This window comes from Choloepus didactylus, chromosome 2 (assembly GCF_015220235.1).
Source record: "Choloepus didactylus isolate mChoDid1 chromosome 2, mChoDid1.pri, whole genome shotgun sequence".
Taxonomy (NCBI): Eukaryota; Metazoa; Chordata; class Mammalia; order Pilosa; family Megalonychidae; genus Choloepus; species Choloepus didactylus.
Genome location: NC_051308.1, coordinates 46,030,443 through 46,044,063, shown reverse-complemented (window position 1 = coordinate 46,044,063; position 13,621 = coordinate 46,030,443). Strand labels below are relative to the sequence as shown.

The window sequence follows — 13,621 nt, the reverse complement described above, 5'->3', positions numbered from 1 at the left end:
TAGGTTTCTGAAGGTCTTGTAAAGTCCACCCTGATGCCCCTTTTGTTACTTCCAATGACTGGAATTGTCTGTTTTGAGTCCCCAGGCACCAGTCGATCACTGGAGTGGCCTTTGTCGCCATCTTCTGGGCCCTTCTGTTCATTGCACTGTGTCCAGCAGTCATTTCGAAGGGAATTCTGCAGCTACTTGCCTTGGGAGGCAGGGGTAGGCTGGCTCCCATTTCCATTTGCCTGCGTGCTCCCGCCAAACTAAAGTGCAGCAACCCTGTTGAATACAGGGGGAGTCAGTGCCTTGGGGGTTACTTGCCCTTCAAAAGGAGAGGAGCGTATTCCCCCAGGGTGTCAAAATGAGTCTCGAGGTCTCCATTATTGCTCTTTGGGTTGGGTTGAGCTTGGCTGTCCCTGCAAGCACCCAGTCCCAAATGTGTTCTTCCCCTGCCTGAGGATGCCCAAGATTACTGGCATGCTGATGGCTCTGTGAAATCCATCTGTTCAGTCAGACATTTGCCTGATTGTGTGGGATGATCAGCAAGTGCCGTCCCAGTGAGTAGATAATGGATATTTAAGTGCTGATCTCCTCAGTATGCTCCAAGTCTTAGTTATGGACCCCTGTTAGATAAAAACAAGGAGTGCTGAACCCACTGAGTCAAAGGTAAGAGATATTTCCAAGTTTTCTGGCTCAGCTGGAAGAATGAGGAGCTCCCTGCCCGGTGGGTAAGGCAGCAGCAGACTGGTGTTCTAGAAGCTGCATCTTCCCCAGGCCAGTTTTTCAGCATCACAGAGCTGTTCATAGCCAGCCTGTTGTGCTGAGCCTCTTGCTCTATTACCAGCTGATTTACAGAGAAAGGGGAAGCATATCAATGTTTGTTTCTTCGTGCTCTCCCCTGGGACTCATCCAGCAGTGGCAGCAACAAAAGCACCTGAGCAGTCCCAGGTTGTGAAATGAAAGAGGCTAAATAAAGGCCAGGCAAAGACAGCCCAGGCCCAATCCCAAGGATGAGTTGCATCTTTGCCCAGTGGGGCCTTTGCTTCTATCCACAAAACAGAAATGCTTCTGCTGCTGAGACAAACCCCCAAAGGTTTTTCTCTTTGGGGAGGAAAGGAGGCAGTGATCTTTTCAACCCCCCAATTCACTGTTCTAGGGGCTCCTAAAGCTCTGCTTTCCACCACAAGGAGGGACATTAGATGGTTGCTCGGCTTAAGGAACTCAGGGTGCTAAAATAAGCAGCACTTTCACAGGCCGTGGCCGCTCCTCTGGCCTGTTTGCACAGACACAAGAATGACAGGGACTGAGTTTACTGCAGCTGACTGAAGCTTCAACTTTTTGGACCGCTTAGGTTTTTACCAGCTATATTGACCTCCTGTATCCAACAGAAGATAGGAATGACCGGCTAAGAGATTCTTACTTCTTCACCTGCGAGTGCCAGGAATGTACAACCAAAGACAAGGTGAGCGCTGTTGATCCAGCCAAGGCACCAATGACCTGTACCGCAGGTCCTCTCTGCAGGGAGGATTCCCCCATGTGACTTGGGGTACCACCTCCTTGGATATTTTTGACCCCTTACCACTCACCTTATAAAGGTGACCAGCAGGTATCCAGTTAGCTCAAACCTGCTCCTGGTAGCAGATGGAAACATTTCCATTAGGCTGTGCAAATAGAAGGACCTGCCAAATTACTCTTTCTTAATAAGAAAGGGACGGGAAGGAAAAAGCACATGAGAATAATTTTCAGGCTTTCCAACCTCTTCATCAGAACATCTGGCATTTTCCCTGGCATTGCTCAAATTCCACTGTTCACTCCTCTTTAAACTCTTCTTGATGATTCCTTGGTGTGTGCACACAAACATCTGCTCATAGCAAACATGTTTTAGGTGTCCTGCCCAGATAAGGATTTTCTGTAAAATTAGTATTTCTGTTGTTTCTTTTTGGGAAAACATAAAGGGATATTGAATTTCTTTTAGATCCATTGCCTGATCTCCTCTCGTTCTTTTGTAACCTTAGAATGCCTCTTCTCCACGGGAATATTTATATTTTGAGAGGTTTCTTCATCAGTAGCTTTTCCTTGGGAGGTAACACCTTGCACTTGTGGACATTTCCCTCAGGATAAAGCCAAGGTGGAAATCCGGAAGCTCCACAATCCCCCAAAGGCAGAAGCCATCCGTGACATGGTCAGATACGCACGCAATGTCATTGAGGAGTTCCGGAGGGCCAAGCACTACAAATATATCCTTTACAACTGTCGGGACAGTTTACCATCTCTCAGTGACAAGAGGTATGGGGAGATGGAAAGAGAAGAGAGGAGAAGGATGAGTCCAAGATTCTGAATTTTAAAGGAAGAGTCTTTCCTGGTAATTGTGTGAAAGTGTATTGACCATCCATTATATAGTGCCAATCATATGCAAAGTTTTATCAAGTTGTTCTTATGTTAGTTCTCCTTATTTGATTAGTTTGGTGCTGTGGAAGAGTTTCCTTCTGGAAGACTGACTAGAACCCGTTCCTTGAAGGCCTTCACTTATTGTATATTTTATGTTGGGTAAGGCACAGTGCCAAGTGCTTTATCACTTTATCTCAACCAGTTCTCACAAGAACACTGTGGGGTAGGGTTACCATCCTTATGTAGCAGATGAGGAAACAGGCTCCTAGACACCAGGTAATTGTACAAGGGTACTCAGCTCACGTTGGCAGTTTGATGATTGTACCCCAGCTCTCCTGACCACCAGAGTCCATGCTCTTAACCATTACGTTATATAGCATTTTCTTGGTAGTTGAAAAGGAGTTAGATTTGTACTCAACAGGTCAGAGATAAAAGCAGTGAAAAGAAATTGGAAAAAGGCGTGTTGTTTCTCAGCAAAAGAAAGAACTTGCCCATGGTGGTGGGCTTCTTCCTTAAGAATGCCCTTGCTGAAGTGCCCAGGGATTCCTGCCTTGGCTGAAGGTTTGAATTCAATTAGATGATTTGAGGATTTGTGATGCTAATCTACATGTGAACTGAGGATCTGTTCCTGTGGCTAAAATTCTTTAGTTTTGTTTAACATTTGAGGTCTTGAATTTTTCCTAGTTTGTTTCTTCAAGAAAATGCAATTCCAACCACTTTGGCTTGCTTTAAGTAATTTGCTTTAGGTAGGTAGGTGGGGCAGTGTGTTGGTGAGGGGTTGTGTAGTTGAAATGCCTGCTTGAACCCTCCTTCCTTGGGAAGTCTCCAACTGGAGTGCGGCCCGGCCTATCTTTTCCTTGACCCCAGAGTACCCCCTAGTGAGCTCCTGGAGATCTGTGAACTCAGCCAAGAGAAGATGAGCTCCATGTTTGAGGACAGTAACGTGTACATGTTGCACATGATGTACCAGGCCATGGGAGTCTGCTTGTACATGCAGGACTGGGAAGGAGCCCTGCGCTATGGACAGAAAATCATTAAGCCCTACAGGTGATTGCGGTGGCTGTTCTGGTCATCCTCGGATGGATTGGAATTTGTTGGTTTGGAATGGAACCTTGGCCATTGGTCTTTCTGCCTGGTGGTGGAACTTGACTATAGCAGCTTTCTCTCCTCTGCACTTCCAGGGGCCGTGTCCATCGTAGTTCACTCAGGCCAGTATTCAAAAGCTACCAATTTGTTTCTTTTCCTATCCACCCCTCCCAAGTTAAGTAGCACTTATTAGTCAGTATTTGGTGGTCTTGAAAACACCACTTCTCCATCATTACAATCACCATCCCCTTCCTTGGCTTTTTCAAATTGCAGCCCGCATTTGCAAATTGGGAGACCCTGGGACCAGTAAGTTGGATGTGGTTACTTAATGTCTTCCTTAAGGTTGGAGTAAAACAAATTGGGATTTACTTTGTATTAATAATGACTATTAGCCACAGAGAAGTTTCCTGAAGGAGAGAGTTATTAAACCCTAAAGTGGGTGACTGAAGGAAGTCTATGAGGTCTTCAGGTCATCTGACTAGTCACTTCAGTCCTGGGGTGGCTGAGATCACAGTTGCTGGGGTGTTTCTTAAATGTGTTTACAGGGTTTGCCCAAGACCAAGTGAATCAGATCTCTGGGCCTGAGACCTGAAAACCTGTATGTTCAAGAAGAACCCTGGGTGTTTCTCATGAGTTTGAGATTCCCTTCAAGTTCTAAAGATTGAGGACTGTAAAGTCTGTTTCTGGTCTAAATTTCCACTGCTAATTCTACCCTCCACTTACCCCATACTGCCCTTATTATCCAGCAGGGGGAGCTGAGCCCAAGGGGAAGCCAGCCCTTAAAATCTGCTCTTGGAAACAGAATTTGTTAACTTGAGAGTGATCTCAAAGCCTTCCCTGCCTCCAAGGGTGGGTGAGGAAGTCCTCTGGTCTCAGGCACTCTCCCTCTGTGAGATATGAAGGGAGATAGAGACAGTGGAAGCACTTCGGCCTCAGGGCTGTTCTCCCAGCAGGAGCCTCTGCCGGAGGTCTCCTCCGGCCTTCTTTAGGGCCCTTGGTTCCAGGGTCACCTCCAGGCAGCTTGGCAGCCTCCTGCCCAGGAATACAGCTGGAACTTTCCTCTTTTGGACAGGCTTTCAGGAGAGGGAGGGTAGAGCAGTCTGGCTTATAAATAAATACCCTCTGCGTGCACACGCTGGCCCACAAGCTGCCTCCTGGGCTCTGTTTCTAGGGATATGGCCTTTCCCAGGCAGGCCGCCTTCAGTTAAAACCAGGGAGAGAGCACCTACTGCATATAAAGTGCTCTACTGGACAATGGAGAAAGAGTTTCTAGAAGAAATAGATGTCCTCCTGACTGCAGAGATCTTATAGTTTTCCTGAACCAACCGGTACTGTGAATTGTTACAGAAACCTGGGATCTTGAGACACACTGGGGTGTGTGTGTAACTACTGTCTTTCTAATATGAAGGGAGTGGCTTAATTGCTGTCCTCATGAATGGGACATTTATTTTAAAAGATGCTTGTCCAGCACCCAATGCTTTGCTTTGGGTACATCCAAAATCCAGAATCTAGACTTGTGTTGAATGTTGGTGCTATTTACAAGTGTTTTTGTATAGGATTTCTCCAACAGTTTTTGCATCGTTTTTCAGAAGCACATGAACTGCATTAAATGAAATGCATCTATGGTGGCCAGGCAGTGGTGAACCTCCATGCTCCCCGCTTCCCCCCACCCCAGAGCCTGCAGGGTTTGGCAATGTCTGACTGCCCTGGAGAGTTTGGCCGTGAGCTCAGCGGCTGCAGGCTTTCTGCATCTGGCCTGTGGGCTGCTCTGCAGTCTTTGACAAGGTGGCCTTGTTGTCTTTTCTCTTCTTCCAGTAAGCATTATCCTTTGTACTCGCTCAACGTGGCCTCCATGTGGTTGAAGCTAGGAAGGTTGTACATGGGCCTGGAAAACAAAGCTGCAGGAGAGAAAGCCCTGAAGAAGGTATGTCTTAGGACAGAAGTTAGGATCCCCAAATCCTGGGCAGCCTCATTAGCACACTTCCTTCATGCCTGACAGTTGCAAATGACTGTAAATAATGACTAATGACTAGCTCATGACCTGCCCTCTGGCCATAGGAGCTGGAGGAGATAGGCTCAGGCAGGTGGGTGTGGGGTAAGTAATTGATCCATCCCCAGGTTTGTGCCCTGGCCCTCTGGTAAGGGGAGGTACACACAGTGGGAGGGGCTGGCAGAGATTACCAGCTCAGCCCTTGACCAGGGGGGATGGGACGCTGCCCCTCCCCAGTGTGAAGTCCTGAAAGGGCACTGAGGCCTCAGGCTGGGCCCAGAGACCTTGGAGAGGACATCCTCCAGTTGTCTGTCCTTTAGATATCCAGAATTACGATGCCCGATTGTGGTGAAATCAAGGCAGTTAGAAAGAGTTATTCTTTATTAGGATTGTACATTTGCAGTTTCTAAAATGTACTTAAGAGCGATCATTGTGGTTCACTGAGAATCCGTTAACTGCCAGAACCCTCACATGTGTCTTTAATTCTTACAAAATCGAGCGAGAGACTTTTCCTGATGAAGAAATTGAGGCTCAGACAGGTTAGTTACTCAGCAGTGCGAGGTACGCTGACTGGCCTGAATTCAAGCTGGGGTCTTTCTGAGTTCAAAGCCCCGTGCCTCCCTCTTGTGCTATGGCCAAGAAACCTGGGGAAATCCAGATGCAGAGCAGCCTTTGCCTCCCCAGTATCTGAGCTGTGCTGTGGGAAGGGGCTGCCTGGCCTGGGTCCACCAGATCTTAGGGAGCTGGTCACCATTCTGAGTACTGATTCTCTGCTGTTCTCCGTGTGGAAGGGAACTTCCAGTTAATAAAACGGCATCTTTGGGACAGTCTGTTTATATACTTTCGTAAGAAAATGTTTATAAATGTTGAGGCCACAACTAAGCCTGGAGGCCTCATCCTCTCAGATCCCCCAGTTTCCTGATGGGCTGTGTGGGAAGATGAGTAAGATGCAGATCCCCAGTGGAAGAGCCAGGGCCCCGCCAGGCTACAAGTGTGAGTTAACATAAGATGTTCAGCCTTTAAACCACGGGATTTGTCTTCTGAGGTAACATATTTATTGCCTTAGTGAAGTGAGGGAAAATGAACAAGTTAGGTCTCACTGGCAGTCCTTACCTCTCTAAAACTGCACAGTGCTAGTAGGCAATTAAAGAAAAGATAGGACAGAAGAGATCTGAGCAAGGAACAAGTCTTGAAATTCATGCCAAGGGCAAGGGGAGGCAGGAGAGAGAATGACTGTTCAAACTGGCAAAACCTGAAGGTTTAAACACACGGTCTCTTGGCCTGCCACCTGTTGGTTTGCGATCTAGGCAGAGAATGGCATAATAGAAAGGAATACCTGTCATAGTCACGGGCCATCAAAAATTCCCTGTTTGGGGGAGTAATTTAGTTTTTCTGTCTGTTAGTAATATAGTTGAATTCCAAAGAGCAAAATATTCTTATAGATCCCATTTGATATATGCTTCCTTTATGTCTGGCACTAGTCTAAACATTTTATATGTATTAGCAATAATACACCTGAGAGGTAGGTACTATTCTCGTTTTACATTTAAGGTAAATGAGACACAGAGTGGTTAAGTAAATTGCCCAAGGTCACACAGCTAGGGAGTGATGGAGCCTCTGGAAACTCTGCCATTTCTATATCACCTTACTTCAAAGAAACCTTATTAAATACATTCACTCCACTTCCCAAAATGAAATCTGCATCTATTTTAAAGTTTTTTAGGATGTATATCCTAGGAGGAAATGCATTTTTTGAATGGAAAAAAATGTTTAGTCATGTCTTATAATTTAGTAATATAAACTAAAGCCAAAATAGACTTGATGTAAAGTTCACCATGGACTTTTCTCTTCCATAACATGTATCTGTCTATTGAGCATTAACTGTTTTCTTGGCTGAGCACTGCCAAATTATTCTGGCCCTCATGCATTTTTCTATTACAATATCTGGAATATTGGGGGAAAAATATCATGAGATCATTTTATCAACAACATTTCTCCAGCTACTCTCTGGACATTTTTGCAGAATGTTTAACTCAGCAGTAGAGACAGGAAGCCTAGTTGGTTACCAGGTAATTGACCTCACTTTTTAAAAAAGCCAGACTGTGGGAGAACATGGGTCCTAAAAAGCCAGTTTGAATCCTGTGTCTTACATGGATGAACCTTGAAGACATAATGCTGAGCGAAATAAGCCAGGCACAAAAAGAGAAATATTATATGCTACCACTAATGTGAACTTTGAAAAATGTTAAACAAATGGTTTATAATGAATCCTGTGTCTTAAAGCAGAGAAGTCTGGCTTGAACTAACGTTAGCCCAGAGTGGAGGTGGAGGTGAGAAGGAATTGGCTGCAGGCTGTGATCCCTGAATTGCCTCTCTCTTTCCGCAGGCCATTGCAATCATGGAAGTAGCTCACGGCAAAGATCATCCCTACATTTCTGAGATAAGGCAGGAAATCGAAAGCCACTGAAACTATGCAACACTTTAGTTTTTATTTAAATTCTAGTGGAGAATCTTAAGGAATTTGAATGTTGCACATCTTACATGTCACTCCAGCATTTCTGTAAAATAATTGGAATAAAAACACTACATGACTTGAAAACCTCGCCCATTGCTTACTTGAAGATCAGTCTTAATCTTCAACATGAATAGCAACTAAATTTTGAATGCCTTTTTTCCTGAGAGATAATGGCATGGTTTCATATACTATAAAATCTGCTCTGGACAGAGCAAGTTTTTTTAAAATGCGGTTGTTTTTTCCTTCATGCCTGTTGTTTGGATAGCTCAAGTTTAAAAAGTACAACTATTTTTCCCTTCATGCCTGTTGTAATGTTCTGAACAAATCTGAATAATGAAAGAGAATAAAAGAAGATAACAGCCTTTGAGGTTTGTGTTGTATTGTATCTGTGGGGGAAGGATTTCTAAAGTGGTGGTGGGAGCCCAACTCTTGCAGTAGCAGCAATGCGTATTCTGCGTACATCAGCAAACCCAGATCACTCGCAGGGGAACCAGTAGGGTCACGTGGCCTCGGGAGCCTGCAGTTTCTTTCGTGGTACAGGGCCTGTGCAGGAAGGAAACTGGAAGGAAGAGCAAAGAGGCAAGAAGGAAAGAAAGGTCACTGAGGTGGAAAGTGATCAAGTGACCTGAGACGTCCCCGTGTCCCCCGCCCCTGGCAGGAGAGCTGACTCTTCAGTTATTCTGTCTAGCACCTGGTGTGCCCCAAATATATAAAAGGTGCTTTGTGCATGCTGTCTTGGTTTTTTTGTTTTTTTTTGTTTTTCCAATCTGTCTCCAAGTGAACTTTCCATCTTTCATTCTGTTGATTGTTTTGTGCAGTGTTCTGCTTGTTTGGAAAGACTCCAGGGTAAGCTGGAGAAGGAAAAAAAATTTCCTTTCCTACTCTGTGTTGTTGAGCAAACCCCGATCTCCACCCGGATGGTCAGCAGGAATCCAAGTTTTTGCAGCCCCACAGCCCAGGCGGCAGCAACCTGGGGAATTGTGTTTGTTGGCAATGGCTGCAGAGGAAGGCACGACACACAATGGTGCGCCTAAGTGAAAGGATGTTTCTTTTTGGGAAGTCTCGTGGTCCAAAGAGAGGAACTTCCCCATTAGTCAATAATTAAAGTCTGTTGGAATTTACACTTCAATTATCTTATAGTTTCATGATCTGAAAACTGCTTGAGCTGCTGTAAATCTGGCTTGTTATCCTCCCCTTCTCCCTTTCCTCCCACCCAACCCCAACCCCTACCCTCCCCGACCCTACACACAGAGCTAACTGCTTGCAGTGGGATTTAACAGGGAGAATGCAGTCTCTTGTCCAGTAAAGTCCACTAGGTCGTTTATTGAACACCTATATGCTAAGCACTGTGTAAATCTCCAAGTGTGTGGCAGTGAGGGAGGCATGTTTCCAGCTCAGTTTGAGGAGGTGTTATTATATACTACGGGGCTAAGGTTTTATAAAATTATAAAAGTAATGCTTTCTCCTAAGAAATTCAAATAACACAAATATATCTGAAAAAGGGACAACAGTTCCACTCCCCAGAGGTAACCATGGTAAATAGTTGGCTTTATGGGATCTGTTTTTTCCATGCCTGTATAATATATGTACCTAAATCGATTTAAAAACCAAAGGCAGGATGATACTAATGTTATTTTGTAATTTGCTCCTCTGACTGAATACGCCATGGACCTTTCTTCATTTCAGCATTTACGTAGTTGTCTCCTTTTTAAAGGCAGAATCCCACACTGAATGCATGTCATAGTCTACTCAGCCATTCTACTCTTTGAGGATGTACAGTTTTTTCCATTTGCTGTTATTGCAAACAGTGCTTCAGTGACTAATCTTAGGCATAAATTTGCTGATGTGTGGTAGCATATTTGGGGGTAGATTCCTGAAAGAAGTAGAATTTCAGGGTCAAGTAGTGGGAACATTTTAAAAAATTTGAATAGATCTAGCCACTTCCATTTTAAAATTTGTGTCAGGTATCAATAGTATATAATGGTACTCATTGTCCTTCACCCTTGTAACACTGTATTATCATTTTTAAAAAAATTGCCAACCTTATATATGAAAGGGTATTTTATATGCATTTCTTTGTTAGTGAGGTTGGGCCCTTTTTTATGTTATTTCAGATTTACTGTATTTCTTCTGGCCATTGCCTATTTTAGTTTGTTCATGTCTTTCATACTAATTTATAAGAATCAATATATATTACAGTATTAACTCTTTGTCTAGTAAAATAATTTATTTTCCCCTACTGATTTGAAATGCTACCATTATCATTTCCATAAGACTTTGGTAAGTTTTTACACTACAAATAATTCCATTTATCTATTCCTGTTCCAATGAAACACTCTTAATTATTGTTGCACTGCAAAACTTTTAGTATCTAATAGGACTAATCCTTCTGTGTTCCCTTCTGAATTTTTTTGTTCATTCTTCCATGTTTAAACCAAATTAACTTGAGAATCATTTCAACAAGTACTCTCTTGGCCTCTTCCCACCGACCCCCACAAAAGTCCTGTTGTGATTTTTATTAGAATTGCATCAGATTCAGTGATTTAGAGAGAATTGATTTCATCACAACATGAGTCTTTCTAGCCAAGTACATGGTGAGTTTATCAGTTTATATGTTTTAACTCATAAGGGGTTTAGTTATGTTTAAACAGATCTGACACATTATTTCTTAATTCTTAGGTTTTCTGTTTGCTGTAGATCTTATGAATAGGCTCTTTTCTTCCATATTCTTAACTATTAAGTCTGGTGAGTTTGTCCCATTTATTTTTATTATTAAAGAAAAAATGTGAAATCACATAAAACAGACATGTTTGATCCTGTTTTTGTCATTTTATTGCATATTTGCATGTGTTTGTATGTTTTGCTTGTTGCCGTTTCTCATATTTATCTTTTGATTTGGGAGGTTTTCTTTTTTTAAAATTTCTTCTTAATCCCTAGTAATAGTCTATTTGGTGATAAATAGGTCTACTGGTGGTTACCATTATATCTGTAAGTTATATGAAAAAATCTTTTTCCATTTATCCACCAAAAAATACAGGCATGCCTCGTTTTATTGCGCCTTGCTTTACTGTGCTTTGCAGATATTGTATTATTTACAATTGAAAGTTTGTGACAACCCGCCATCCAGCAAGTCTGCCGGCACCATTTTTCCAACAGCACGTGCCCACTTGGTGTCTCTGTGTCACATTTTGGTAAGTCTTGCAATATTTCAGACTTTTTCATTATCATTCTATCGGTTATGGTGATCTGTGATCCTCGGTGTTGCCATTGTAAATGTTCTGGGGTACCACAAACTGCACCCATATAGGACTGTGAACTGAATATATGTGTGTGTTCTGACTGCTCCACTGACTGGCTTTTCCTCATCTCTCTCCCTGTCCTTGGGCCTCCCTGTTCCTTGATACACAATATTGAAATTAGACCAGTTACCCTACAGTGGCCTCTAAGTGTTCAAGGAGAAGGAAAAGTTACAGGTCTTTCACTTTAAATTAAAAGCTAGAAATGATTAAGCTGAGTGAGGAAAGCATGTCAAAAGCCGAGACAGACTGAAAGGTAGGCCTCTTGTGCCAAACAGTTTGCCAAGTTGTGAATGCAAAGAAAAAGTTCTTGAAGGAAATTAAAAGTGCTACTCCAGTGAACCCTTGAATGAAAAGAAAGCAAAACAGCCTTGTTGCTGAAATGGAGAAAGTTCTAGTGGTTTGGATAGATCAAACCAGCCGTCACCAGCAAGGGCTGATGTAGAAGCTGCAGCAAGTTTTCCAGATCTAGTTAAGATAACTGATGAAGGTGATCGCACTAAACAGATTTTCAAGGGAGATGTAACAGCCTTCTATTGGTAGAAGATGCCATCTAGGATTTTCATAGCTGGAGAGAAGTCAATGTCGAACTTCAAAGGACAAGCTGACTCTCTTGTTAGGGGCTAATGCAGCTGGTGACTTTTAAGTTAAGGCCAGTGCTCATTTATCATTCCAAAAATTCTAGGCCCTTAAGAATTATGCTAAATCTACTCTGCCTGTGCTCTATAAATGGAACAACAGAGTCTGGATGACAGCACATCTGTTTACAACATGGTTTACTGAATATCTTAAGCCTACTGACAAGAACTGTTCAGAACAATATTCCTCTCAAAATGTTACTGCTCGTTGACAATGCACCTGGTCGCCCAAGAGCTCTGATGGAGATGTACGTGATGTTGGTTTCATGCCTGCTAATACTACATCCATTCTGAGGCCTATGGATCAAGGGATCGTTTTGACTTTCATGTCTTATTATGTAAGAAATACATTTCATAAAGCTATAGCTGCCATAGATAGTGATTCCTCTGATGGATGTAGACAAAGTCAATTGAAAGTCTTCTGGAGAGGATTCACCATTCTAGATGCCATTAAGAACATTTGTGATTCATCAGAGGAGGTCAAAATATCAACATTAACAGGTGTTTGGAAGAAGTTGATTCCAAACCCTCATGGATGACTTGGAGGTGTTCAAGACCAGTGGAGGAAATAACTGCAGATGTGGTGGAAACAGCCAAGAGAACTAGAATCAGAAGAGGAGCCTGCAGATATGACTGAATCGTTGCAATCTCATGATAAAACTTGAATGGATAAGGAGTTGCTTCTTATGGATGAACAAAGAAAGTGATTTCTTGAGATGGAATCTATTCCTGGTGAAGATGCTGTAAACATTGTTGAAATAACAAACAGAAGATTTAGAATATTACAAAAACCTAGCTGGTAAAGCAGCAGGGTTTGGGAAGATTGACTCCAATTTTGAAAGTTCTCCTGTGGGTAAAATGCTACAAAATTGCAATGCATGCTGCAAAATCTTCTGTGAAAGGAAGTGTTGATTGATGTGGCAAACTTCATTGTTGTCTTATTTTAAGAAATTGCCTCAGCTACCCTAACCTTCAGCATTCACAATCCTGATCAGTCAGCAGCCATCAACATCAAGACTCGCCAACTAGCGAAAAGATTATATGACTTGCTGAAGGCACAGATGATGGTTAGCATTTTTTAGCAGTAAAATGTTCTTAAATTAAGGTCTGTACATTTTTTTAAAAGACTTAGTGCTGTTGCATACTTATGTTTACACTACACTGTAGTTTACTAACTTTTAAATGCACTGGGAAAACAAAGTCATGTGATTCACTTTATGGTAATATTCGCTTTATTGAGGTGGTCTGGAATTGAACCCACAATATCTCCGAAATATGCCTGTACATATAAGTGTATCTTCATTATAGCAGACTTGCCAAATCCCTGGATTCCATATAACGTGGCCTCACTGTAGATGCCATCTAAGCCTGTAAAACAGGTCTATTAACTCAAACCGTTGAACAATATTAGTGTACCTGGTCTCTTGCCATTCTACCTGCTATCTCTTGATTTTCTTTAACATATTTTGTCTATTATTCTCTTTTTAAATATTATATTGCTTTTCTTTCTGTTGCCACAGTCACCATAAAAGTGGAATTATTTATGTATTTAAATTTGTTTGCCATATCCTTTTACCCAAGAGTGGCTTACAGTATTTTAATGTTCATGATGTGAAACAGGTGGGGACCTCTGATAGGTTAATGACCCTTTTGGGAAAGACTATTTAAAACTAACTTCTGATCCAGTGATAGGGGTTGTGGGGTTGTGAATGGGTTACTCAAC

At 42.6% G+C, this 13,621-nt stretch overlaps 1 protein-coding gene across 4 annotated transcripts in view; it reads left to right on the top strand.

The window, feature by feature from the left end:
* SMYD2 (SET and MYND domain containing 2) overlaps window positions 1–8,048 on the top strand; it is a 50,503-nt gene extending 42,455 nt beyond the window's left edge. For 3 of the 4 annotated variants that reach the window (XM_037823910.1, XM_037823926.1, XM_037823935.1), the window contains exons 8-12: window positions 1,337–1,447; window positions 2,102–2,222; window positions 3,246–3,420; window positions 5,275–5,383; window positions 7,836–8,048. In XM_037823910.1, coding sequence (XP_037679838.1) covers window positions 1,337–1,447; window positions 2,102–2,222; window positions 3,246–3,420; window positions 5,275–5,383; window positions 7,836–7,916 — 597 coding nt within the window. In that variant the 3' untranslated portion in view covers window positions 7,917–8,048. Of the gene's footprint in view, window positions 1–1,336; window positions 1,448–2,101; window positions 2,272–3,245; window positions 3,421–5,274; window positions 5,384–7,835 lie in introns of all 4 variants that reach the window. The other variant, XM_037823917.1, reaches the window with a different exon arrangement.
* Window positions 8,049–13,621: the final 5,573 nt, after the last annotated feature.